Source organism: Monodelphis domestica, chromosome 4, assembly GCF_027887165.1.
Source record: "Monodelphis domestica isolate mMonDom1 chromosome 4, mMonDom1.pri, whole genome shotgun sequence".
NCBI classification, from domain to species: domain Eukaryota; kingdom Metazoa; phylum Chordata; class Mammalia; order Didelphimorphia; family Didelphidae; genus Monodelphis; species Monodelphis domestica.
The window spans coordinates 429,160,547-429,186,577 of NC_077230.1; the positions used below are offsets into that span (position 1 = coordinate 429,160,547).

The 26,031-nt window shown below is 39.5% G+C and overlaps 1 protein-coding gene across 1 annotated transcript; it reads right to left on the bottom strand.

The window, feature by feature from the left end:
* Positions 1–1,274: 1,274 nt before the first annotated feature.
* LOC130453971 (carcinoembryonic antigen-related cell adhesion molecule 5-like) lies at positions 1,275–25,495 on the bottom strand. Its single transcript, XM_056796426.1, has 3 exons — positions 25,245–25,495; positions 7,014–7,289; positions 1,275–6,633 (listed from the first exon to the last, which is right to left on the bottom strand). Exons 1-3 carry the CDS (start codon positions 25,447–25,449, stop codon positions 6,305–6,307), a joined length of 810 nt encoding a protein of 269 aa, XP_056652404.1. The 5' UTR covers positions 25,450–25,495; the 3' UTR covers positions 1,275–6,304.
* Between the last annotated feature and the right edge of the window lie 536 nt (positions 25,496–26,031).

Genomic DNA, 26,031 nt, shown 5'->3' on the forward strand with positions numbered 1-26,031 from the left:
TGTACCATGTGCTGCTGAAAATAAGGTGTATTCCTTTTTGTCCCTATTTATTTTTCTCCACATGTCTACTAACTCTAATTTTTCTAAGATTTCATTCGCTTCTATCACCTCTTTCTTATTTATGTTTTGGTTTGATTTATCTAGTACAGATAGAGGAAGGTTCAGGTCTCCCACTAATATACTTTTTTCTATCTATTTCATCCTTGATCTCCTCTAGTTCCTCCTTTAGAAATTTGAATACTATGCCATTTGGTGCATACATGTTGAGTACAAATATTTCCTTGTTGTCTATACTGCCTTTTATCAGGATGTAATTACCTTCCCTATCTCTTTTAACTAGATTTATTTTTACTTTGGCTTTCTCAGATATCATGATTGTGACTCCTGCCTTCTTTTTATCAGTTGATTCCCAATAGATTTGGATCCATCCTCTAACTTTCACCCTATGCGTATCTATCTTCCTCATGTGTGTTTCTTGCAGACAGCAGATGTTAGGGTTTTGGATTCTAATCCACTATGCTATCCACTTGAATTTTCTGGGTGAATTCATTCCATTCACATTCAGAGTTATGATTACTAGCTGTGTATTTCCCAGCATTTTGATTTCTACTCCTGGTCCTGTCTTTTCTTCTTTCACTATTTCCTTCTACACTAATGTATATTTATAACCAGTCCCCATAGTTACCACCCTTATTTTACTTCCCTTTCTACCCCCCTCCCTTTTTAACCCCCCCTTATTTTCCCCTGTAATGTTTTTTTAAATTTCCCCCCCACCCTCTCCCTCCCTTGTATTTCTTTCCCTCACCACCAGTCCATTTTTTACCCTTCTATTTCCATATAGGGTGCAAATCTATTCTCTGCCTCAATGAATTGAATTATTCTTCCCTCTTTAGGTCAGATTCAAAGCACATAAGAGATGAGTAATTCCTATCTCCACCCTCTTTACCCTTCCAGTGTATCGATGTTCTCTCCCCTCCTGCCATGAGCTTCTTTGTGACATATAAATTTACCCCCATTTGTTTCTTTTCCTGTTTCTTTTAGTATTAACCTCTTTTTTTAAGGTCTGGTTGTATACACACACACACACACGTATATGTATTTATGCATGCATATATCTATATACCTATTGTGTCTTGTCCTTTCATCCTATACAGTTTGTCACTGTTCCCTCTAAGTGTAATTCTACTAGCTGCCCATGTGATAGCAACAGTTTTTAAGAGTTACCAATGAACTCTCTTTATTATAGGGATACATATAATTTTAACTTATTGAGTCTCTTAAACATGTTTTTCTTCTTTTTTTTTGTTTTTCTTTTCCCCCTCTTTTTTAATTACCTTTTGATGATTCTCTTGAGTTCTATGCTTGGACATAAAATTTGCTGTTCAGGTCTGATCTTTTCTTTACAAATGCTTGGAATTCTTCTATTGTGTTGAATGACCATACTTTCCACTGTAAGAATATAGTCAGTTTTGATGGGTATTTGATTCTTGGTTGTAGACCTAGTTCCAGAGTTCTTTGCTTTCCAGAATATCATATTCCATGACATTCAGTCCTTCAGTGTGGATGTAGCCAGATCTTGTGTTATCCTCACTGTGTTTCCATTGTACCTGAATGGTGTCATCTTGGCAGCTTGTAATATCTTTTCTTTGGTCTGATAGTTTTTAAATTTGGCTATAACATTCCTGGGTGTTATCAGTTGGGGATGAAATACAGGAGGTGATCTGTGGATTCTTTCAATCTCCACTTTCCCCTCTTGTTCTAGGATATTGTGACAGTTTTCCTGAGTAATTTCCTGTAGTATTATGTCCAGGCTTTTTCTTTTCTCATGGTCTTCTGGTAGACCAATGATTCTTAAATTATCTCTTCTCAAACGATTTTCTAAATTGTCAGTTTTGTGAATGAGAGGCTTCATATTTTCCCCAATTTTTTCATTCTTTTTGTTTAGTTTTATAGTGTCCTGTTGCCTTGTGAGGTCACTTAATTCCAGTTGTTGTATTCTGATTCTTAAAGACTGAATTTCATCCCTGGCTTTTTGGTCCTCCTTTTCCTTCTGATCTGATTTTCTTTGAAGGTCTTCTTTCATCCTAGTTACCTTGTCTTTCTCCTCCTTTGTCCCATCTTTCATCTTCTTTGCCTCATCTTTCATCTCCTTTGCCTCATTTTCCAGCTGGTTGATTTTGGCTTTCAAGACACTATTTTCTCATTTTAGTTCAAGTGCCTCTGTTTCCAGATGACTTATCTTAATTTTTAAGTTATTTTCCCAGTTGTCTTCAGCTTCTTTTGATTGTGTTTTGAATTCTTCCACAGCCTGTATCCAATTCACTGGGATTTCTGATTTATCGTTTGCTGATCTCTCCCCCTCTGTTCCATTTGCTGAGTAGAAGCTGTCTATTGTAGTTTCTTTCTTCTTTATCTGTTGTTTGCTGAAATTCACCCCTTCTTTACTCCCCATATTTGTCTGTGCTCTTACTCCTCTCATTTTTTATTTGGTTTTGGGGGCTTCTGTCACTCTCCCCTCTTGGAGCTTTAATAGGAGATCTCTCAGTGTAGCCTCTGGTGGGGTTTGAGCTTCCCTGACCTCTGGAGGCTTTTGATTGCATTAAAGTCCAGCAGTCAATGAGGATGGATATGGACCTTGGGTTTCCCTGAACTCTGTAGTCTTTTGATGAGATTAAGTTCAGCTTAGTTGGGCTGGGTGTGCTCTGAGTCCAAAACATCCTGGAAGACTGGAACAAATATGGAGGATCTCCACCACTCTGACAAGGCTGCCAGGTCTATGCTCCCTCTCTAGATCCTTCCCCGACATCTCCGTTGGACACTCTAAACTTGGCACAGCTCTGCTTGCAAGTTATGCCTTTCAGACCAGCACCTTTGACCACCCAGAATTTCCCACTGCCATTGGAATCTCAGCACTCTGGGTGGGTGGGGGGATGGGTCCTGGGACCTTCCTTCAGTCTTCCCCTTAACCCTAAGTGTTCTCAGATTCTGGCTTTATGGGGGGAGGGGGGCGTACCTTTTGAATTAAGTCCAGCAGGATGGTTCCTTGGCTCAGACTTGTTGTTAAGTTTGATTTTCAATCCCCTGGGAGCATTCAGTTTGTGATCCATTAGGAAGGGTATTCAGAGGTCTGAACTTCTACTGTTTTGAGGCCTTCATCTTACCTCCCCAACCTTTTTTCTTGAGGATAACCTTGTGTGCTACATAAAATAAATGTTAATTATCCCTGCTTTGATAATGTTGCAGTCTTTCTTTCTTACAACTCTTTAGCAGCCCCCTATTGTGACTCAGTAGAAGTCCCAGGCATTTTTCTAATATGTAGTTCCCTCAATTGATCTTTAGAGACTCCAGACTCCTCACCAATCTGGCTGAACATTCCCCAGTTCACTGTTGCCACTTGTAAATAGTCATCTAGAACCAAATACAATAATCCAAGTGCCATCTGATAGTACAGAAGGGCAGCTTTCTCCTTATTCTTGGAAATGGACATGTTTCTCTTAAGACTGCATTGGTTGGGGTAGTTGTGTAGCTCAGTGGATTAAGAGCCAGGCCTAGAGATCAGAGGTTCTGGGATGAAATCTGACCTCAAATAATTCAAAGATATATAACCCTAGGTCACTCATTTAACCTCCATTGCACAGTATGGATTCTAAGGCTAAAAGGGAAGGGTTAAAAAAAGTATGCATTATGCTTTTTCAACTACCCTGTTACCTTTCCCACTTATAATAAGTTTGTGGATCTCTCAATAATCCCCAACATCTCTTTATGCAATCCAAATTGGCATTAATAGTCTGTCTCCAATTTCCCCTTTTTTAAATCAACCATACCCCATTACTTCAACTCTTTTCTATGGCATAGGTACCAGTCACTGTCCCATCGAGGCCAATGCTTTTTTGTGTTTTGGACTTTTTCTACTCAAGGATAGGACCTGATATCAATCCCCAATTACATTCATCTTATCACATTATGTCTACTGTGCCAGCATCCTAAACTACTTCTGCATACTACCTGTTTCAACAATCCCTATCCTGCCAATTTTCTCATTATTTCTTTTTTTCCTTCCAGTTTCAAAATTATGCCTTCTGCTTGTCTATAGAATTAGTAGAACATTAATGGTCATGATTTACAAAACTCTTTACAGATATTATTTCATTTGATCCAAGTCACTCATAGAAACATTGAACAGAATGAGTTCATGAAAAGAAACTTCAGAAGATTTATCTGAACAGATACAGAATGAAGTGAGTAGAACCAAGAGATAATATATACAATACCAACATTGTTCTGAAGGCAAACAACTTGGAAACCCATGGGACCTCTCATCACTGCACTGACCAACCAGAACTGCAAAAGACCCATGATGAAATAAGTTACTCACTTTCAACAAAAAGCTATAGACTTCCTATGAAATCAGCTGCCTCTCTTCAGAAATGGGATGGACTGAGGGTGTAAGTTGCAACACATATTTTTTGAGCTCTGAAATTAGTTTTCCTTGATTGTCCATGCGGCATCATACATGTATTTTAATCTTGAAACAATTATTAATATATAAATATTGCAACTTATGTGCTGATGTACCGGATTCATAGGCTTATTAGTCTTGATCATTGCATTTAATAGGTACTGTATTAATTCTGACTACTCTCCAAATCTACAGTCCAAAAATAAGAAGAATTCCCGGGTAAGCTGCCATAGGGTCCTAGTTCACACCTTGTCTGACCAGATTCCATACCAGGTCACATGTTTGAATAAACCCCTCCTATTTGTTCTTGTGGTAGTCAGTTGAACCAATGTTAAGTCTTGTGCCTTGTAAAATGATCATTAGCTACCTCCATTCCCCATTCCTTGATCCTCCAATAAAAGATTGAGGACATATATAGTTCACTCTCTCTTTCTCTCTACCACCATCAGAGGAGCACACAGGCTGTATCCCAAGCTCTTGAAGCCTTGTCTCTGAGTCTCTCTTCCTTTGTTCTATTTCCTCTTACTCTATATCCCCTTCACCCATTTTCTCTCAGTTTCTAACTCTCCTTCTCAGGTGTCCAGCTAGGAATATATTAATTTGTGGCTACAGGCAGGCACAACTCATACCTGTCCCAAAGATTTTAGATTTCATTACTGGTAGAAGGTAGAAGGGGGACAGAAAATAGATATTAGTTAATTGGAAAAAAAATAAATTAAGAAAAAGCTCTTTTCAACCACAGGTGTCAAATACATAACCTGCAACATTCTCAGGTGCTGCATGAACCAGGGGAAAAGGTAATTGGAAAATAGTTAACAAAAGAAAATGACACAGAGATAATTATATGATCATTTAAAATGTGTGCTTTCATCATCCTCATGTACAGATTGAGGCCAATAAAAAAACATTCCACCTCTGAAGTATATCCTGTTGGTGTCTGACTTCCCCAAGGTCACTTCCCCACTTCACAATTCTATCTCTCCCCCCTGCTCTCCATTCAGAACATTCCTAGAGGCAGGGACAGGAAGTTGGGATACCCCTAAGGTTTGTAACAATAAAAATACATGAAATAAAGGGAAACTAAGGCCAGAGATGATCTCTCTATGGTCCTGCTGTACATTAATGTGATTATGGGAATGGAAGGTCTGTCATCTGTACATAGGAAAGTCAGACCAGTGAATTAATTGGGCAGCAGGAATTCTACAGTGGATCCAGCTACTGAATGCTAAAGCCAATAGATCAGAACCAGGCTTCACAAGAGACATGCTTCCATGTGGCATTTAATGCCACAAAGAGGAAAATATATGTCCAATGGTGAATCTCTTTGTGTGAAAGGAGACAATGTTTATATCTTCCTTTCCATCTCCAGAATTTCCCTACCAAGGGGAATCAAGGCCAGCCCCATTGCATGACCATAGCTTATACTCCAACCAAGACTAGAAATAATCCGTGGTTCCACAGCACCAAGGGAAAGGGATTGAAGGAAAGAGTATTGGGCAGTCATTGAACCTGCGGTCCTAGAATTTGGGAGATGAAGAAGGTTGTATATCACTAGGACAGAAGAGAATAATACAATAACAATAACAAGGATGATGAAGACAACTCACATGCTTTTTATACCTACCATATAAAAAGGACCTTTACTCATAGAATGCTATTATATACAGAGAAAATGTAATTCATTTTTCCAGATAAAAAAACTGAGGCCTCAAAAGGAGGAGTCATTTACTACACAGAGAGTAGACAGAAAAGAAAGGATTCTATCCAAGTTTTATGATTCTGAGCTCAGGGCTCTTTCTACCACAATGCACTGTGCCATGGGACCAGGGGAGGGGGGGAAGAGTGTCACTTTTGTCTATTTCTGTCATGCCAGGGAAAGAGAGAGCCCCACACAAAGTTGGGGGCCCAATCCAGATACTCACCATAGATTATAATATTCTTGGTTGCAGTACGCGTCAAACCAGTGAATGAGTTAGATGCAGTACAGGTATAAGTGCCAGCATGATTCAGGGATGCAATAACAGAAAATGTGGATGAGTTGCTGACAGTTTGTCCATTGTGTAACCAAGTGAATTGTGCTGCTGGGTTAGAATCAGCAACACAGCTCAAGGTAATATTTGCCCCAGTAGGGTACTCATTGGCTGAATGTACAATTGTGGCGTTATCTGGTCCATCTGGAAGAAAGAAAAGGATTCCATATTGAGATTATGGCAGAAATAAGGGGGCATCTCCTAGTCTATAACCCATCACCAAGAACCACTGTGTCTCCCTGATCCTCCTTTGAGCTGGGAAATTCACAACTCATCTTCTACTTTTCCAGTGTGGATCTGAACTTGGAAGATCTTAGGGCTTTCTCCAGTTCAGCACCCTGGCTGGCCACCCTCAACCAGAACACATGGCAAGGCCAGTTTGGGCTCCCTAAAGATGAAGGGGGTTGGGAACCTCAGAGCCTACCTCTTTAGCTCTCAGAGAAGGGACTGAATTAGCCTGGGCCTCTGGGAACACACCACCAGGCTATAAGAAGGCACCATATAGGAAGAAGCAATATACTCACAGGTAACATTCAGTGTGAATGGATTACTCCTTTTCCTAAACAATGGGTTCTCGATTTCACACACATAGGGCCCTTTGTTTTCCGTTCTTCTGAGACTGCGGATAGTGAGTGTCCTCTTATCCGGCGACAGCTGTATCCTGTTACCACCTAGGGCAAGTCCATTTATGAACCACCGGTAAGCGTGAATTTGACCCGTAGCATTGCATGTCATTGAGAAGTCCTTGGTCTCCACTGCAGTATTGTTGGAGGTGATGATGGTAGGTTTGGACAGTGGTGCTGTGCAGGGAATAGACAGAAAATTACTGTATTCGTACTTTTTCTTATCTTATAACCTTATAAGTGGTTTGGAAGTGGCCTGTCTAAGACCTTGGCAAGGCTGGGGGCCAGAGACTAAAAACCTGTGATTTCAAAGGCAAAGACACCCCTTTCTATGGTGCAGATCTCATCTCCTCCAGGCCTTAAGAAAAGTTCTTCTTCAGTTCTGTGACTGACAAAGACATTCACATGGAGTCCAAGCCCCTGGTGCTCAGTCTTTCTGGTCTGAGGCAAGCTGGTCTGGGGATGATAGACCACTTCATCCAGCACCTGGGCTTGGATTTGAGGCCTTTCTAACTTGGAAGAACCACCAAGAGTTTATGATTCCTTGGCCTGGACTTCCAGAAGCCAGGGTCCCTTACCTTGACAGCTTGATAAGGATATTGGGAGCCGGTGGTGTGGATAGACTAAAGTCAGGCCATGGGGAGATTGTGCTCAGAAAGGGAAACATTACTTTAACTCTGTCGAGGAATGAAAAGGAAATGCAGAGAGTGGGAATAGATCAGTTCTTATCAGGATACAAAAGGATGAGCCTCTGGCTGGGAGTCAGGTGAGACCTGTTTCAAGTCTGGATATATTGAACCCACAATAGCATCTCTAGAGCATAGGACATGATTTTCCCCCAGGATGTCCATACCCTTTACAGAAGATTCTAGAATTCCCTGCTTTGGGATCTTTACTTTCCTTTGGTGTTTCCTGCCCTACAGGATGAGAATGAGAATGTTGAAGGTGATCTTCAAGCTCACATGAGGTTTTATGCTGGGAATCTAAGCTAATGGGGACTAAATTTCCCTGAGCCTTTATGGTCCAAGGAGAGACCTTTCCTGATCTCTAGTTGGAAGTTAAAATACCTCACTGAGAGAGGTATGTGTTGTAATAATTAAAGGAGTTTGGCATAAACTGTTACAGATAAAAGAGTGGTTGCCTTAAACTGTGACCTCAAAGATATGTTTTCAAATCAAAAATATAGTGGTCACCCAGGAAAAATTCCCACATATTAAATATAACCAAGTCAGCTGGGTTTTATGGAGATTTTAATTAATACAAATAAGGAATTAATGAAAGAGAGAGAATAAGAGGAAACAATGAGAAATGAGATAGGCCAGCTTAGGCCAGCCTAGGCTTTTAAGCCTTAAGAGAGAGATCAGTCAGTCTTTTATCACTCATGTAAAAAATAGACTCAGATACAGGACTACAATCCCCATGAGCCTTTGCTCCACTTCCCCAGAATGCCTTGTAATCTCACCTGGGCCGAGATCGAGAAGGGATTTAAGCTGATTCAAAAGCTTTTGAGGGGGGCTTGGGGCTTTTGGACTTCCGTTTTGCAGCAGGAGCGTCTCTTGCGTGATGTGAGGTTATTTTGTCTAGGCCTCTGGCCTAGGCACATGTTTCTTACTTGTATATTCTTTAATCTTTAATCCTTTAATAAACCTTTAAAAAATATAATACTTCTTGCAGAGAGAAACTAATTTCTACCTGCCTCAGTCTCCCCATCTCCCCTAAATTTTAATCTTTACACTCACCACAAGATTTGTCCCAAGCAAGACTCTAGTGTTCAGAGAGATACCAGTTCACCTTTGGCCAGCTCAATCTCCATCTAAGTTCAGCCACCAAGCCCTTCAAGGCAGCTCTGGCAAGCTGCCTCTCTCCCATTCATCTTTGGCCATATGAAACCTCTTCAGAGAGAGGTCCTCAGAGAGAGTTTTTCTCTCAGCTTCTGATTTCCTTTTAAAGAGAATTTTCTCCTATGTCACCTCCCCTAAGTTCTCACATCTACCAATCACAGTAGACATTTTCCAAAGGACAAACCATTCTTATTTCACACCTGAGTAGACTAAAACCTCATACCTCTTTTGTTAAGGCTTGTCCCTTACAAGTTGGCAAGTTGCCTGACCTTCATAGGTACTTAGCACCTTCCTAAAGATGGACTTAGCTTAAGGCTTTTGTTTCACTATAAGTATGAGTTAAGTACTTATTTATTGTTCAGTAAAGAGTTTACAACTTTATCTTCCTCTAAAATATGCTTAAGAATGAGTGGAGTAGAGTTCTCACATTCCTGACTAAGTCCCTTCATTGTTAAAATGGGGAATGGTCTTAACCAAGTGTTATGAAGTAGGGTCTGAGAATTTTTAAGATTCACAGTGTGCCAGAGCAATCCCTGGGGCACATCCAGGATCATCAACAGGCTTCCTTCCTGGGTCATCCATGGCCAGCTGTCTAAAAATTAATTTCCAATTTTACAGGTATAAGTGAGAAATATTTCAGCTTCCTTGACCTTTCTCCTTGTTATTTTGGTAGAGCTTGCACTCCATCCCTGGGTCTCCACTGGGAAGTTTAAGGTGAGGAAGAATGAGCCTCCCATTTGTATCCAGTAAAGCCAAGTGAGACTGACCAGGACAGTGACAAATCTGAGGTCAGCTAGCCACCTTTTGTAGTGGGGGGAGAATATGAAGAAACAGTGAGCATGCTCCTGAGCATGAAGGTCATGGTAGGACTTTTTGGAAGGTGTTTTGGCAGCATCAATGGATCCAGTGACTGACATGACATAGTGACTAGTGTTGGACTAAGAGTGAGAAAGACCTGAGTTCAAATTCTGTCTCAAAATGTTACTGGTTGTGCGACTTTCTAGCAAGTCCCTATCTGTGTCTCAGTCTCCTGATTTGTTAAATGGGTAAAATAGTCTCTCCCTCTTAGTGTTGTTGGATGAAATGAGACCATATATAAAAGCTGTGTATAAATCCCAAGAAGAGCCCAAACAAAGGTTCAGAGGAAGGAAAGTCAGAGTGTGAGACTGGGTACCAAATGTAGACTCAGGCTGTCTGAGCACACAATGCATGGCCAGAAGTATCTGTAATGCCTGCTGCCATTTTCTGAAGGGCTAAGGTTTAATGCCAGAACAAGAACACTCAAGGATAGTCTGTAGGCAATAGAGAGTCATAGAGAAGAGACATGAGCACACACATATTTTATTGAAGGGCCAATTAAGGGCACTAGAGATGCTTAGCCCAAAGAAGAAAAGACTTGAGGAGGAGGGGAGACATGTCTCCAAAGACTGGTCAAGTTATAATGGGTTTGATGCCCCTGCCAGGGGATGCTCAGTGGTTACATTGATCAGGGAGGGACTATTTCCTAATGTGTCAGTATCTTTTCTCCTTACAGCAACATTCTGGTACCCTTTTATCTCTTGTCTATCACAAAACAACTCTTTTTTAAAACCCTTACCTCCTGCATTAGAATCAATACTCTGTATTGTTTCCAAGGCAGAAGGGCCAGGCAATGGGGGTTAAGTAACTAGCTCAAGGTCACACAGCTAAGAAGTGTCTGAGGCAAGATTTGAACCCAAGATTTCCTGATCCACAGCCAGGCTCTCAATTCGCTGAGTTACCCAGCTGCCCCTGCAGATCAGCTCTTCAGAGGAGGTAATGGCTTCTTTTTCAGAAGGGGCAGGGATTATGATTGGAATCCTGGTGACTAATTGAGAACTCTACTATATTTTGTTAGAAAGATAGGCGAGTAGGATTGTGTGGCCTCTGACTCTTATTTCTCCTAGTCTGCCTCCAGAAATGTGGGAGAAAAATGAAGATGATTCCTCTATTTCTTGACCTTCTCTAGGCCCCTGGTCTCCCTCCCTTCCCCAAGCTTGCCTTTCACACAATATTTACTGATATGGATCTCATTGTTCTTTTCAGGGTTATTCATTGTACCTCCTTTTTTCCCAACTTCTTTCTCAAGCAAAAAGTCTTTACTTTTCTGTTTTTAGAAGATGTGGTAGACCTAGATTGATGTAGCCCCAAAATTAAGGAAATAAGATTTAAGAAGACAGAGCCAAAAAGAATGGAGAGGCAGCAAAGGGATCAGGGATAGGGTAGTCTAGAGATAAAGAGAGATGGAGGAGAGTTTTCAGCAAGCTGTATCTCAAGGAAACTGGTCTATGGGTTTTCCTTGACTACACAGGCCAAACAGCAAACAGTTTTAATGGACTTGACTCCCTTCTCATTTCTCTTCCAAAAATGATTTGGGATGCTTTGCAAAACTGATCTGAAGAGGATTCCTGGACTGACTCTGCAATAGTTATGAGACGCATAAACAGGCTCACATCCAACCCAATCCTTTCTTGGGTGAGGAAGGGCTCCAACATTTGCCCCTCTATAATCAGATGGAAATCAGGCTGGCTCAATCATCCCTGGCCTCAGATATTCCTCTCTTGCTATTGGTCTCCTTCTGTCCACTAGGTGGAACTACCAGTACAGGAAGGACTCATTAGTACAAAAAGTTTCAGAGTAGCAGTTGACACATAATGTGATCTAGGGCATCTTAAACTCTCTAGGGCTGTCTCTGGATACAACTGACTTCAGTTCCCTGGAAAGATCAGGAAATGTCTAATTAAACAGGAAATCTTGAAAATCAAAAAGAGAGTTTAATAAAATCAAAAGAAAATAAAAAACAGAATTAAATTATACTAGGATCTGGTTTTTAAAATATAAATACAATTAAATAGATGAAGCATTGGTTAATTTGATTAAAGATAGAAGAAAACATTATAACCAATAGCAAAAATGAAAAGGATGAATGAGTTAGCAATGAAGTTGAAATTAAGGAAATTTTGAGCACTTATTTTGAGCAATCATGTGCCAGCAAAATTGAAATGTAAGTAAAATAGATGAATACTTACAAAAAAGATTAATTGCTCAGATTAACAGAATTATAAATAGAATATTTAAACAACTCAATCTTAGAAAAAGACATTGAAGAAACCACAAATGAGTTCTCTATGAAAAAGTCCCCAGGATCAGATTGATATACCAGTGAATTACCACACTGAAGGAACAATGAATCTCAATGCTATTTAAACAATCTTAAAAATCTAGGCAATGAGGGCTATGGGGTGATCAGTAGATAGCAGGGCCTAGATTCAGGAGGACCAGGGTTCACATCTGGCCTCAGATACTTTGGATGTGTGACCACGGGCATGTCATTATCCCCCTTTTTCTAGCCTTTACTTCTCAACTTACTTTGAACCAATACTCAGAATTGATTCCAAGATGGAAGGGAAGAATTTTCAAAAATAGGTAAAGAAAGAATCCCACCAAATTCCTTTTGTGATCCAAATATATTTTTGATACCAAAGCCAGTGAAAGCAAAAACAGAAAAAGAATTGGAATACTTAAATAATCCTGTATTAGAAATAGAAATTGAACAAGGCATCACAAATGTCCCTAAGAAAAAATCCACAGGGCCTGATGGTTCTATAAGTGTGTTATATCAAACATACAAAGAACAACTAATCCCAATATTATACAAAATATTTGATGTAATAAACAAACAGGGAGTTGTACCAAATTCCATTTATGACACAATTATGGTACTGATTCCAAAGCCAGGCACATCATAAACAGAGAAAGAAAACTATAGACTAATCTCCTTCATGGACATAGATGCAAAGGTCTTAAATAGAATACTAGCAAAAAGACTCCAGCAACTGATCCTGAGGGTTATTCATTATGATCAGTTGGGATTCATACCAGATTAATATTAGGAAAATCATCCACATAATTGACCATATCAACAAGCAAACCAACAAAAATCACATGATTATCACAACAGATGCAGAAAAAGCCTTTGACTAAATACAACACTCATTCCAACTGAAAGCACTAGAAAGTATAGGAATAGAAGGGCCTTTCCTAAAAATAATAAACAGTATATATCTAAAACCATTAGCCAACATCATCTGCAATGGAGATAAACTAGATGTATTCCCAATAAGAGCACAAGTGAAATAAGGATGCCCATTATCACCTCTACTATTTAACATTGTACTAGAAACACTAGCAGTAGCAATTAGAGAAGAAAAAGACATTGAAGGCATTAAAATAGGCAATGAGGAGATCAAGCTATCTCTCTTTGCAGATGATATGATGGTCTACTTAAAGTATCATAGAGAATCAATTAAAAGGCTAGTGGGAATAATCAACCATTTTACCCAAGTTACATGATACAAAATAAACCCACATATGTTATCAGCATTTCTATATATTTCCAATACATCTCAACAGCAAGAATAAGAAAGAGAAATTCCATTTAAAATCACCCTACACAATATAATATATGTAGGAATCTATCTGCCAAAGCAAACACAAGAACTGTATGAACACAACTACAAAACAATTTCCACAAAATTAAAACTAGATCTAAATAATTGGAAGAACATTAACTGCTCATGAGTAGGATGAGTTAACATAATAAAAATGACAATCCTACCCAAACTTATTTAGTGCCATACCCATGGAACTACCAAGAAAGTTGCTTATTGAAGTAGAAAAAACATCACAAAGTTCGTTTGGAAGAACCAAAGATCAAGGATATCCAGGGAAATAATGAAAAAAAAATGTGGAGGAAGATGTCCTAGAAGTAGCAGATCTCAAACAATACTATAAATCAGGGGTCATCAAAGCAAAATGGTACTGGCTAAGAGACAGAAAGGAGAATCAGTGGAATAGACTTGGGGTAAGGGACCTCAGCAAGACTGTCTATGATAAACCCAAAGATCCCAGCTTTGAGGACCAAAATCCATTTTTAGACAAAAATTGCTGGGAAAATTGGAAGACAATATGGGAGTGATTGGGTGTGGATCAACATCTCAAACCATAAACCAAGAAAATTCAGAATGGGTGAATGACATGAATGTTAAAAGAAGGAAAATATAAGTAAATTAGGTGAACACAAAATAGTATGTATATATCAGATCTTTGGGAAAGCAAAGATTTTAAGACAAAGCAAGAGTTAGAAAGAATCACAAATGGAAAGTAAATAATTTTTATTATATTATACTAAAAAGGTTTTGTGCCAACAAAACCAATGTAACCAAAATTAGAATGGAAGCAACAAATTAGGGGAATAAATCTTCATAACAAACTCCTCTGACAAAGATCTAATTACACAAATTTATAAAGAGCTAAATAAGTTGTACAAAAAAATCATGCCATTCTCCAATTGATCAATGGGCAAGGGACATGAATAGGCAATTTTCATATAAAAAATAAAAACTATTAATAAACACAGGAAAAAAAAGTGTTCTAAATCTCTTATAATCAGAGAGATGCAAATCAAAACAACTCTGAGGTATCACCTCACACCTAGCAGATTGGCTAACATGACAGCAAAGGAAAGTAATGAATGTTGCAGGGGATGTGGCAAAATTGGAACATTAATGCCCTGCTGGTGGTGTTGTGAATTGATCCAACTGTTCTGGAGGTCAATTTCGATATATGCAGAAAGGACACTAAAAAACAGTCAGCCCTTTGATCCAGCCATAACACTGCTGGGTTTATACCCCAAAGAGATAATATGGAAAAAAAATTTGTACAAGAATATTCATAGCTGCACTCTTTGTGGTGGCAAAAATTTTGAAAATGAGGGGATGCCCTTCAATTGGGGAATGGCTGAAAAAATTGTGGTATATGTTGATGATGGAATACTATTGTGATCAAAGGAATAATACACTGGAGGAATTCAATGGGAACTGGAATGACCTCCAGGAATTGATGCAGAGTGAAAGGAGCAGAAGCAGGAGAACATTTTACACAGAGACTGATACACTGTGGTACAATCAAATATAATAGACTTCTCCATTAGTTCCAAATGCAGTGATCCTGATCAACTCGGAGGGATCTATGAGGAAGAAAACTATCCATATTCGAAGGAAAAACTGTGGGAGCAGAAACACAGAAGAAAAAGAATTGTTTCATTACATTGATGGAAGGGGATATGATTGGGCATGTAGACTCTAAATGATCACCCTAGTGCAAACATCAACAATATGGGAATAGGTTCTTATTAAGAACACATATAAAACACAGTGAAATTGCATTTCAGCTACAGGAAGGGGTGGAGGAAGTAGAAAGAGGGAAAGGATATGATTCTTGTAACCAAGAAATAATGTTCTAAATTGACTATATAAAATTTAAAATATAACTCCATGAAATATTTCAGTAGCTATAAGACTTAAATCCTAAATATTTACATTCGCCACACTCAAGTTATGTTTTACTCCAGAACTGGCTACAAATCATGTTTGTAAATATTATGTAGAAAAATATAAAAACATGTTTGAATGGAAATAATTTCCATATGGTGCTATTTCTTTAAGTTAAATAAAGCAACATTTTTTTAAAAGATAAAAAAAAAATAGACAAGAGGAGAGTTAATCCTATCTTTCACAAGAGACTGATGACTTAGCTATCCTGATCAATACATTGATCTAAGACATTTTCAAAGGATTTATGATGAAGAAATATACTCTCTACCTCCAGAGAAAGATCTGATGGTGTCTAAATGTTGTATAAACAATACTTCTTTCAATTTCTTTTTTCTTGGCTTTTGTGTTGTTGTTACAAAGTGGATAATATGTACATATGTTTTACATAATTTCATATGTACAAAGGACATCACATTTTTTGTCTTCACAATGGGTCAGGACCAGGTAGGAGGGTGGGAATGCAAAATTTTAAAAAACTGTTATAAGTAAAAATATAAAGAATTTGGAGTTTGGAAGGAAGTTTGAGATTTCCATTCCATTGAGGTCCTGGGATAAATTGGCAAATAGAATCATCTACCTACAATCTTGCAAAAGGTTTAAGATACAGGGTCCTAATTTTTTGTAGTTGCCTTTATTGAATAGTTGGAGGCATTGCCCAGAAGAACAAAAAAGGCAGAAAGTAATAAAAGCCCTTCTTAATGAGGTAATTCCTAAGATTGGATATCCCAGATCACATAATCAAAATGATAATGGTCCTGGCATCACATCACAGATTATTCTCATGATTGCTAATGCTTTGTGCTTAACCAACAACCTTCATTACACCTGGCATCCTCAGTACACAATCAACCCTGTTTGCTTCAGTTTTCTCATCAGTAAAATAAGCTGAAGAAGGGAATAACAAAACACTTCATAACTTTTGGTAAGAAACACCAAATAGGGTCATGAAGACACAGACATGTCCGAAATAACTGAACAACAATTTTTCCTTTTCTGAAAGGGAAATTTTGTGATTCTGAACAATACTGGCTGTCTCAGTCATTTTCTTCCTTTGGTTCCTCTAGTTTGGGACATACTCCTGGAAGGGGGGCAGGGACTGAGTCATTTTCCTGTATCTCAAGTCCATAGCCTAGGGACTTTTTGCTGAGAAAGTGGGTGAAAAATATTGTGGGATAGAGGTGAATGGCCAGTTGTGGCCCAGGTCAGTTAGATGAATGAATGAATGAATGAATGAATGCATGCATGCATGCATGCATGCATGTACCAGTGGACTGATAAGAATAGGATTAGTAATGTGGGAGATGGGGAAGGAGGGAGGAGGGCTTGGCATTCATCCAGTACTACATATCAGCCTTATCATTCAAATGAAGATAATGCTTGTGCTTTGGAACTGTATTTTAATTTAAAATCCAAGATTTTGATTTTTGTTCTAGAAAAGATCTTCAATAAGAAGCTTGCTAACTCCTAAATCCAGGGAATGAACTGTTGCAGAAAGATGCAAAAACATACATTATTACATCAAGAAGATCAAGAATGAACTTTGGATATGGTTGATTGAACTAAAATTTAATTGAACATTTATTGTAAATGTACACATTTATGACAAAAGGGACTGCCCCTAATTTGGCTTTCTGTCATTGTGCCTAGCAAAACATTGGTTTTGCTTTCTTTCTTTCTATTTCCTCCCTTACTACTCTAATTTCCTCTCAGAAATTTGAATATTGTATATATCTATAGTTAGAAGTGCATTTAGGACTACAAGATGATTATGTTAAATGATCAATGGGGAGACTAGTCACCCAGTGATCATCAGGGGGGATTGTGAATCTTAAAAATTCTCAGACCCTACTTCAGAACACTTGGTTAAGACCATTCCCCATTTTAAACAATGAAGGGACTTAGATCAGGAAGTGGGAACTCTACTTCACCCATACTTAAGCATGCCTTAGGGGAAGATAAAGTTGTAAACTCCTTGCTGAACAATGAAAAGTACTTAACCCATACTTATAGTAAGGCAAAAACCCTTAAGCTGTGCCTATTTTTAGATCTAATTCAAAAAGGTGCTAAATACCTATAAAGGTCAGACAACTTGTAAACTTGCAAGGAGCAAAGAGGTGAGAACTTACTCAGGTGTGAATTACTCAAAGTTTAGTCTACTCAGGTGTGAATTAAGAATGGTCTGTCCTTTCTAAATCGTCTACAGTGATTAGTAGTTGTAAGAACATAGGGGAGGTGACATAGAAGAAAATTCGCTTTTAAAAGGAGCTCAGAAAGGGCTCTGGGGAAATTCAGCTGGAAGGAATCAGCTGGAGAGATTGAACTGGGAAAGGCTGAATGGTGGCTGAACTTGATTGAGCTAGCTGAAGCTGAACTGTTGTCTCTCTGAACACTAAAATCTTGCTTTGGACAGATCTTGTGGTGAGTTGATAAAAGACTGACTGATCTCTCTTAAGGTTAGCCTAAGCTGGCCTAGCCTTTTTCTCATTATTTCCTTTCTCTCTCTCTCTCTCTCTCCCTTTCTTTAATTCCTCATTTGTATTAATTAAAATCTCTATAAAACCCAGCTGACTTGGGTATATTTCATATATGGGAATTTTTCCCTGGCGACCACTTTATATTTGATTTAAATCAAGACACTGTACTGAAACCATATTTTCTGCGGTCACAATTTAAGCCAACCACTCTTTTAACTGCCACAGTTTATACCAGACCACTCTTTTAACTGTTACAGAACACAATGAGATGCTATATTGCTTAGTAGACTTTAAAATGCTGGGCATCTGGAAACTCTTGTAATTAGTATCATTTCATTTCTCTGTGCATAGAAGATTACTCAGTTTAGGTCAATTCCCTGGGGGTAAGGGATAAAGCTGATCTCAATAGGTGAGCCATTGAAGTGGGAATGACCAGGAGAACCAGAGGGGAAGCAGTTAGAAACCAACAGGGGAAGAGCCAAGATGGCAGCATAGCAGGAGCTTCTCTGAATCTCCTTCTAACCAATCATTACAAAGCATCTCAAGGGGGCAGCTGGGTAGCTCAGTGAATTGAGAGCCATGCCTAGAGACGGGAGGTCCTAGGTTCAAATCTGGCCTCAGACACTTCCCAGCTGTGTGACCCTGGGCAAGTCACTTGACCCCCATTGCCTAGCCCTTACCACTCTTCTGCCTTGGAGCCAATACACAGTATTGACTCCAAGACGGAAGGTAAGGGTTAAAAAAAAACAAAAAACAAAGCATCTCAAAAGGACAAAAATCAGAACCAGAGAAATAAAGGCACTCTCCCACTGGTCACAGTGTGAAAGGTAGGCAGTGAGTGAGGATTCCTATGCCATAAAGAAAAGAAACTGCTCAAATCAAAGCACTAGTTGACCACACTTTCCCCCACATCAAATACTGAACCACAGTTAATGCCAGGGCCAGGAGAATTTCCAAAGTCTCAGGGGAAGACTGAGAGCAACACAGAATACCCCTGAGGGCTGTGGCTAGCCTTGGCAGTGAGACTCAAAGCTAAATAACACAGTCCTTGCAGCAGGGGAAGCAAATGGGCAGCCAAAAGGGTAGCCAAAGCAGAGTTGAGGATGATGAACTTAGTGCAAAACCCATGTTGCAGTTGAAAATACAAGAAGCAACAGCTGAGGAAGATAGCCTTAGGAAAAAATGCTTTGAAGCAGGAACTACACATAAAAAAAAAAAAACAACAGAGATCTACCTGCCCTCATTCAATCCTCAGAAAGGGAAGGAAAGATACTCACAAGGCAAAGCCCTTGAGACAGAAGCTAAGAAACCAATGACCACCAACATGCAAGAATACCAATCCTAAAGGGGCAAAAGGAGTTAACAAAAAAAACCATCTTGACCCTGGAAAATTTTTATGGAGAAAAAGAGCAAATGTAGAATATCTGTCTTGTAAAGTGGGTAGAGGAACTGCACATCATCCTCTTCCTCATTTCTTGCTCTGGGGCCCAGGGGTCTCACATTAAAAAAAATCCCTTAAATTCTGTTTTAGAATATATATTAAATATTGTTTCTAAAGCAGAATAGCATAAGGGCTTGGGATTTGGGGGTAAGTGGAATGCCCAGGGTAACAGAGATACAAAGTGACTAAGGACAGATTTGAAGCTAGGTCCTTCTGACTCCAGGCCTGTCCCCTCTATTCACTGAGCCCTTTCATCTTGTTGTGAGAAAAAGAGAAACCATTAAAAGGAGAAAGCTGTGGGAGAGACCTGAGAACTGGAGAATTACCACCATTCTCGGAAGGAAATGCTTCCTCAATGTTCCTATTCCTGCATGATCCAGCAACTTTAGCACTAGATGACTGGCATGGAGAGGTGCCTTATTAGTCTATTTCAGACTTCTCCTAATTCATAAACTCTTCATGTGTTTCTGATTTCTCTTTATTGAGATTCCTTAGTAGCAGGAAAACTCACCAAAGGAAGACACCCACATCTCACATACAGTGCCAAAAACAAGGTGGTGAAGTATGGGTGAGAATATGACTCCTGGGAAACAAGTCCTCTTCTGCAAGTCTGACTTGGCCAGATTGGGCTGGATGGCTCTTGCCACTCTGTGGCTCAGAATAGGGCAAGGCTTTCTCTCTAGGACTGGGAGGGAAGAATCCCAGGTGCCTTTCATAAGTTAGGTAAAGGAGGAACATGGCCCTTGGAAGTCCATGCCTCCAAATTTGGAAAAGATACAGAAATGGAGATTGGAGAAGTCTTTCAGAACAAAGGAGCCACTAGGAGAACACACTGGTGGCTAACTCTGTTGGTTCTTAAATTTATTTGCAGGGATTGGATACTAACGATTTGTACTTTGTAAGGACATGGTAGTTGTCCCTGAATAAGTATCAGATATGATTTGACTAAGGTCTCAATCAGAGCAATTGAGTTACTTGAGAAAGAAGGGATACTTAGAGAAGAGTTGTCTTTGGAGGTTCTTAAAATATAAGATTACTTCCCAGGCACCAGGGTTTCTTTCCCCCTCCCTCATCAAGCCTCATCACTGACATGCAACTACCTCAAAGTTAGTCCTTCAGCCATATACACTATTATTCTCCTACTCAGCTAGCCTATGGAGTGTTGGATCTTTCTCAGGAGTCTTTTTCCTACACTAGGTTATGTAATATTTTAATTTGAGAAATTGTTTGGAGCTGTAGTAGTAGTAGTAGTATTGGTAAAGAGAGGGGAAAATGGAAGAAAGGTCAAGAGATATTAGTGTTAAAAGGAATTTCCCTCCAGATTATGTGTTTTTGTTTGATATCATCAATCACTGACCTGTAGGTCATTTATCATTGAGATTGACTGGTATTGAGAAACCCTCAGAGAAAGGAAGTTGAAACCAAGGAGAAGGGAAACTGATCCAACAGAAACTGCCCCCTTGTTAATCCAAGGAATTGCTCCTGCTCTTCTCTCTCTCTCTCTCTCTCTCTCTCTCTCTCTCTCTCTCTCTCTCTCTCTCTCTCACTCTTTCCAGTTTGACATGTACTATCATTTTGTTCAGTCTCTTTACATTTAACTCTTCCTAAACTATTCTTAAGTAAGTTATTATAGTTTATTTAGATTGGCTAAAATACACCAAGATGTTGACCAGAACCAGTAATCAAGACTGATCAAAGCTACAACCGCACTGCAGAAAACTTTGGATTGGTGAGAAATGGTTAAGTATTGGGGGAGGGAAGCAAGCTGAACTTTTGCTTTTTTCCCCAAATAGAGCCAGGTTTGGGGATTAAGCTCTAATTAATGATTAAATTACAGCTAGGAAATATTGTGGATGGAGTCTGGAGTCAAAAAACTCATCTTTCTGAGTTCAAATCTGGTCTCAGACACTCAATAGATGTGTGACCCTGGGAAAGTCACTTCACCATCTTTGCCTCAGTTTTCTCATCTGTAAAATGAGCTAGACAAGGAGTGCAAACCCCTCCAGCATCTCTGCTAAGAAATGGAGTCAGGAAGAGTTGTACATGACTCTATAATTACTTGTTAACAATTTCTCCTCACACATAAGGGTTTTGCTTTCCATCATCATTTGCCTCTATGATTCTAGTTCAGCCCTCTGTGGCCACACAGAACACTTCTAAATCCTCTTCCACGTAAGAGTCCAGAATATTGCTATCAGGCCTCTCCCCAAAGCTTTCTATTCCTTTTTCTAATATGTAGTTCCTCAATTGATCTTCAGAGACTCCCAAACCCTCAGCAATCTGGCTGAACACTCCCCAGTTCACTGTTGCCCCTTGTAAAATGTGTTATCTAGAACCAAATACAATAGTAAAAGTGCCATCTGATAGTACAGAAGGGCAGCTATCTCCTTATTCTTGGAAATGGACATGCTTCTCTTAAGACGGCATTAGTGGTTGGGGTAGTTGTGTAGCTCAGTGGATTGAGAGCCAGGCCTAGAGATCAGAGGTTCTGGGATCAAATCTGACCTCAAATAATTCCTAGCTATATGACCCTGGGCCACTCACTTAACTTCCATTGCATAGTATTGATCCTACGTCTGATAGGTAAGGGTTAAAATAAAGTTTGCATTATGTTTTTTCAACTACTCTATTACCTTTCCTACAGATAATAACTTTGTGGTTCTCTCAATCATCCCCAAGATCTCTTTATGAAATCTAACTTGGCATTAATGATCTGTATCCAATTTCCCCTTTTTTTAAATCAACCATGCCACATTAATTTAACTTTTTTCTATGACATGTATACTAGTAACTGCCCCATCGAGGTCGATTTTTTTTTGTGATTTTGACATTTTGTATTCCAGGATAGGACCTGATATCAATTCCCAATAATATTCATATTATCACATTCCACCTACTGTACCAGCTTCCTGAACTACTTCTACATCCTATCTGTTTTTACCATCCCTATCATGCCAATTTTTTCTTTCTCTATATTTTCCTTCCAGGTCCAAAATTATGCTTTCTGCTTGTCTACAGAATTACTAGAACATTAATGGTCACCATTTACTAAGATCTTTAAAGATATTATTTCATTTGAGCCAAGTCACTCATAGGAACATTGAACGGAATGAGTTCAAGAACAGAAACTTCAGAAGATTTGTCTAAACTGATGCAGAATGAAGTGAGTAGAACAAGAAGGTAATTTATACAATAACGATAGTGTTGTGAAGTCAAAGAACTTTGAAAAACTTGGGACCTCTGATCAATGCAGTGGCTGACAAGGACTGCAGAAGACCCATGATAATAAGTTACTCACTTCCTACAAAAAGCTACAGACTTGCTATGAAATCAGCTGCCTCAATTCAGAAATAGGATGGACTCAGGCTGTATGTTGCAACAGATATTTATTGAGATTGAGAATTACTTTACCTTGATATGTCCACATGAGTATTTTAATCTTGAAAGAATTACTAATATATTAATATTGCAACCTATGTGCTCAGGTATCATATTCACAGATATATTAGTTCTTGATCATTGTATTTAATAGGTACTCTATTAATTTTGACTACTCTTCAAATCTACATCCCAAAGGTCAGAAGAATTCCTGGGTAGGCTGCCACATTGTCCTAGTTCCCACCTTGCCAGACCAGATTCCATACAAGGTCATATGCTGAGTTAATCTACTCCTCTTTGATCTTGTAGTTGTCAGGTGAGCCGATATTAAGTCTTATGCCATGTCACATGAACATTAGCTACCTCCCATTCCCCATTGCTTTATCCTCCAGTAAAAGATTGAGGAAATATGTAGTTCACTCTCTCTCTCTCTCTCTCTCTCTCTCTCTCTCTCTCTCTCTCTCTCTCTCTCTCTCTCTCTCTCCATCACCAGAGGAGCACACAGGCTGGATCCCAAGCTCTTTAATTCCTGGCTCTGAGTCTTTCTTCCTTTATTATATTCCCTCTTTCTCTATATCCCCTTTACCCATTTTTCCTCAGTTTCTAACTCTCCTTTTCAGGTGTCCAACTAAGAATATATTAATTTGTGGCTATAGGCAGACACAACCCATACATGTCCCAAACATATTCTTTTTCATTAGTGGTAGAAGGTAGAAGGGGAACAGAAAATAGATTGTGATTAATTGGAAAAAGTAAATTAAGAAAAAGTTCCTTTCAAACACAGGTGTCAAATACATAGACTGCAACATTGCCAGGTGCTGCCTGAACCAGGTCAAAAGGTAATTGGGAAATAGTTGTAGCAGTCCACCCCTAGCTATGGGCAAGGGGAACAGTCGGTATGTACAGATTGCCTTAGAAGAGAGCATGCTCAGTCTTGAGCATGCTAAGTATTGCACATGGCTGGGAAAGCCTCTGACCCTTGACCCCAGCTTCCCCCAGGTTAAGTGGGAACACAGGTTTCTTTGTGCTCACCTGGTTAAGAGAAACCACACCTATACCTTGTCATTAACCAATGATCATCATCCCTGTGTACTGTGTATATTTGCATATCAAAGATTATATATAGCCCAGCAAGCTCTGCCTCTCTCTCTCTCTTTCAGGCTAGCTGATGGCTGTCCTGGCAGGACTTGGCCTCTGGCCAAGCTCCATCTTTAAATCTTCTCTATCTCTCTTTCATCTCTCTGACCTGTGTGGGATTAAATGTGGATCTCTGGCCTGGTAAAAGCCTTTGGAAGGGTCCTTTGATCAGAGCTTAGCTGTGGCTCATGGAAAATTAATAAAGACTCATTCCTGCCACCTCATATCTCTAATTTGACTCCGTCATCCCCCTTGTGGTATCTAAAACTTCTATCCTATCTCTATCTTCCTACCTTAAAGCTTCTCTCCCCTCTGAGGAAGCTTTAATCGTTAACCAAAAAAAAAAAGATACACAGATAATTATATGCTAAATTAAAATGTGTGCTTTAAGCATCCTTATGTACAGATTTAGCCCAATAAAAAGTCATCCCTCCTGTAAAGTATATGCTGTTGGTATCTGACTTTCCAGAGGTCACTTCCACACATCAAAATTCTATTTCTCCCCCTGCTCTCCATTCAGAATATACCCAGAGTCAGAGACAGGAAGCTGGGATACCCCTAAGAATTATAACAATAAAGCTGCATGAAATAAAAGGAAACTAAGGCCAGAGATGACCTCTCTATGGTCCTGCTGCCATTAGTGTGATTATGGGAATGGAGGGTCTGTCATCTGTACATAGGAAAGTCAGACCAGTGAATTAATTGGGCAGCAGGAATTCTACAGTGGAAACAGTTACTGGAGGCTAAAGTCAATAGATCAGAATCAGGTTAAATAACTGACATGCTTCCATGTGGCATTTTACGCTACAAAAAGGAAAAATATAGAAGCAATGGTGAATCCCTATGTGTGAAAGCAGACAAAGTTTACATTCTCCTTTCCATCTCCAGAATTTCCCTGCCAAAGAGGACCAAGACCAGCCCCATTGCATGACCAGAGCTTATACTCCAACCAAGACTAGAAATATTCCGTGGTTTCACAGCACCAAGGGAAAGGGACTGAAGGAAAGAGTATGGGGCAGTCATTGAAACTGCAGTCCTAGAAGGTGGGACACAAAGAAGGTTGTATGCTACTGGGACAGAAGAGAATAATACAATATCAATAACAAGGATGATGATGACAATTCACATGTTTTTGTGCCTAACATGTAAAAAGTACTTTCCCCACATAAAATCCTATTATATACAGAGCAAATATTATGCACTTTTCCAGATGAAGAAGCTGAGGATGTGAAAGGAGGAGACACACTTACCACACAGATAATAGACAGAGGAGGAATGATTAAATCCAAGTTTCATGATTCTGAGTTCAAGGTTCCTTCTACCACAATGCAATGTGCCATGGGACCACGGAGGCAGAATATCACTTATGTCTATTTCTCTCCATGTCTATTTCTGCCAGGGAAAGAGAGAGCCCAACACAAAGTTGGGGGCCCAATCAAGCTACTCACCATAGATCATAAGAGTCTTGTTTGCAGTGCGCGTCAAGCCAGTAAATGAGTTAGTTGCAATACAGGTATAGTTTCCGATATGATTCAGGGATGTAATAATAGAAAATGAGGCTGAGTTGCTGACAGATTGTCCATTCTGTAACCAAGTGAATTGTGCTGGTGGGTTAGAATCAGCAACACAGCTCAAGGTAACATTGTTCCCCATTGCGAACTGATCGCTTATACGGTCAATTGTGGCAATATCTGGGCCATCTGGGGGAAAAAGAAGGATTCCATATTTAGATTATGGCAGAAAAGAAGGGCATCTCCTAGTCTGTAACCCATCACCAGGGACCACTGTGATGCTCCTTTGAGCTGGGAAATTCACAGCTCCTCCTCTACTTTTACAGTTTGGATCTGAACTTGGAAGATCTTAGGGCTTTCTCCAGTTCAGCACTCTGGATGGCCACCCTCCACCAGAACACATGACAAGGCCAATCTGGGCTCCCTAAAGATGAAGGGTTTTGGGAACATCAGAGCCTAGCTCTTTAGTTCTCAGAGAAGGGACTGAATTAGCCTGGCCTCTGGGAACACACCACCAGGCTATAAGCATGCAACATATAGGAAGAAGCAATATACTTACAGGCAACATCCAGTGTGAATGGATCACTCCTATTGCTATAAAATGGATTCCGGATTTCACACTCATATGGCCCTTTGTTATCTCTTCTTGTGAGCCTGCTGAGAGTGAGTGTCCTCTTATCTGGCGACAGCTGTATCCTGCTACCAGCTGGGGCAACTCCGTTTA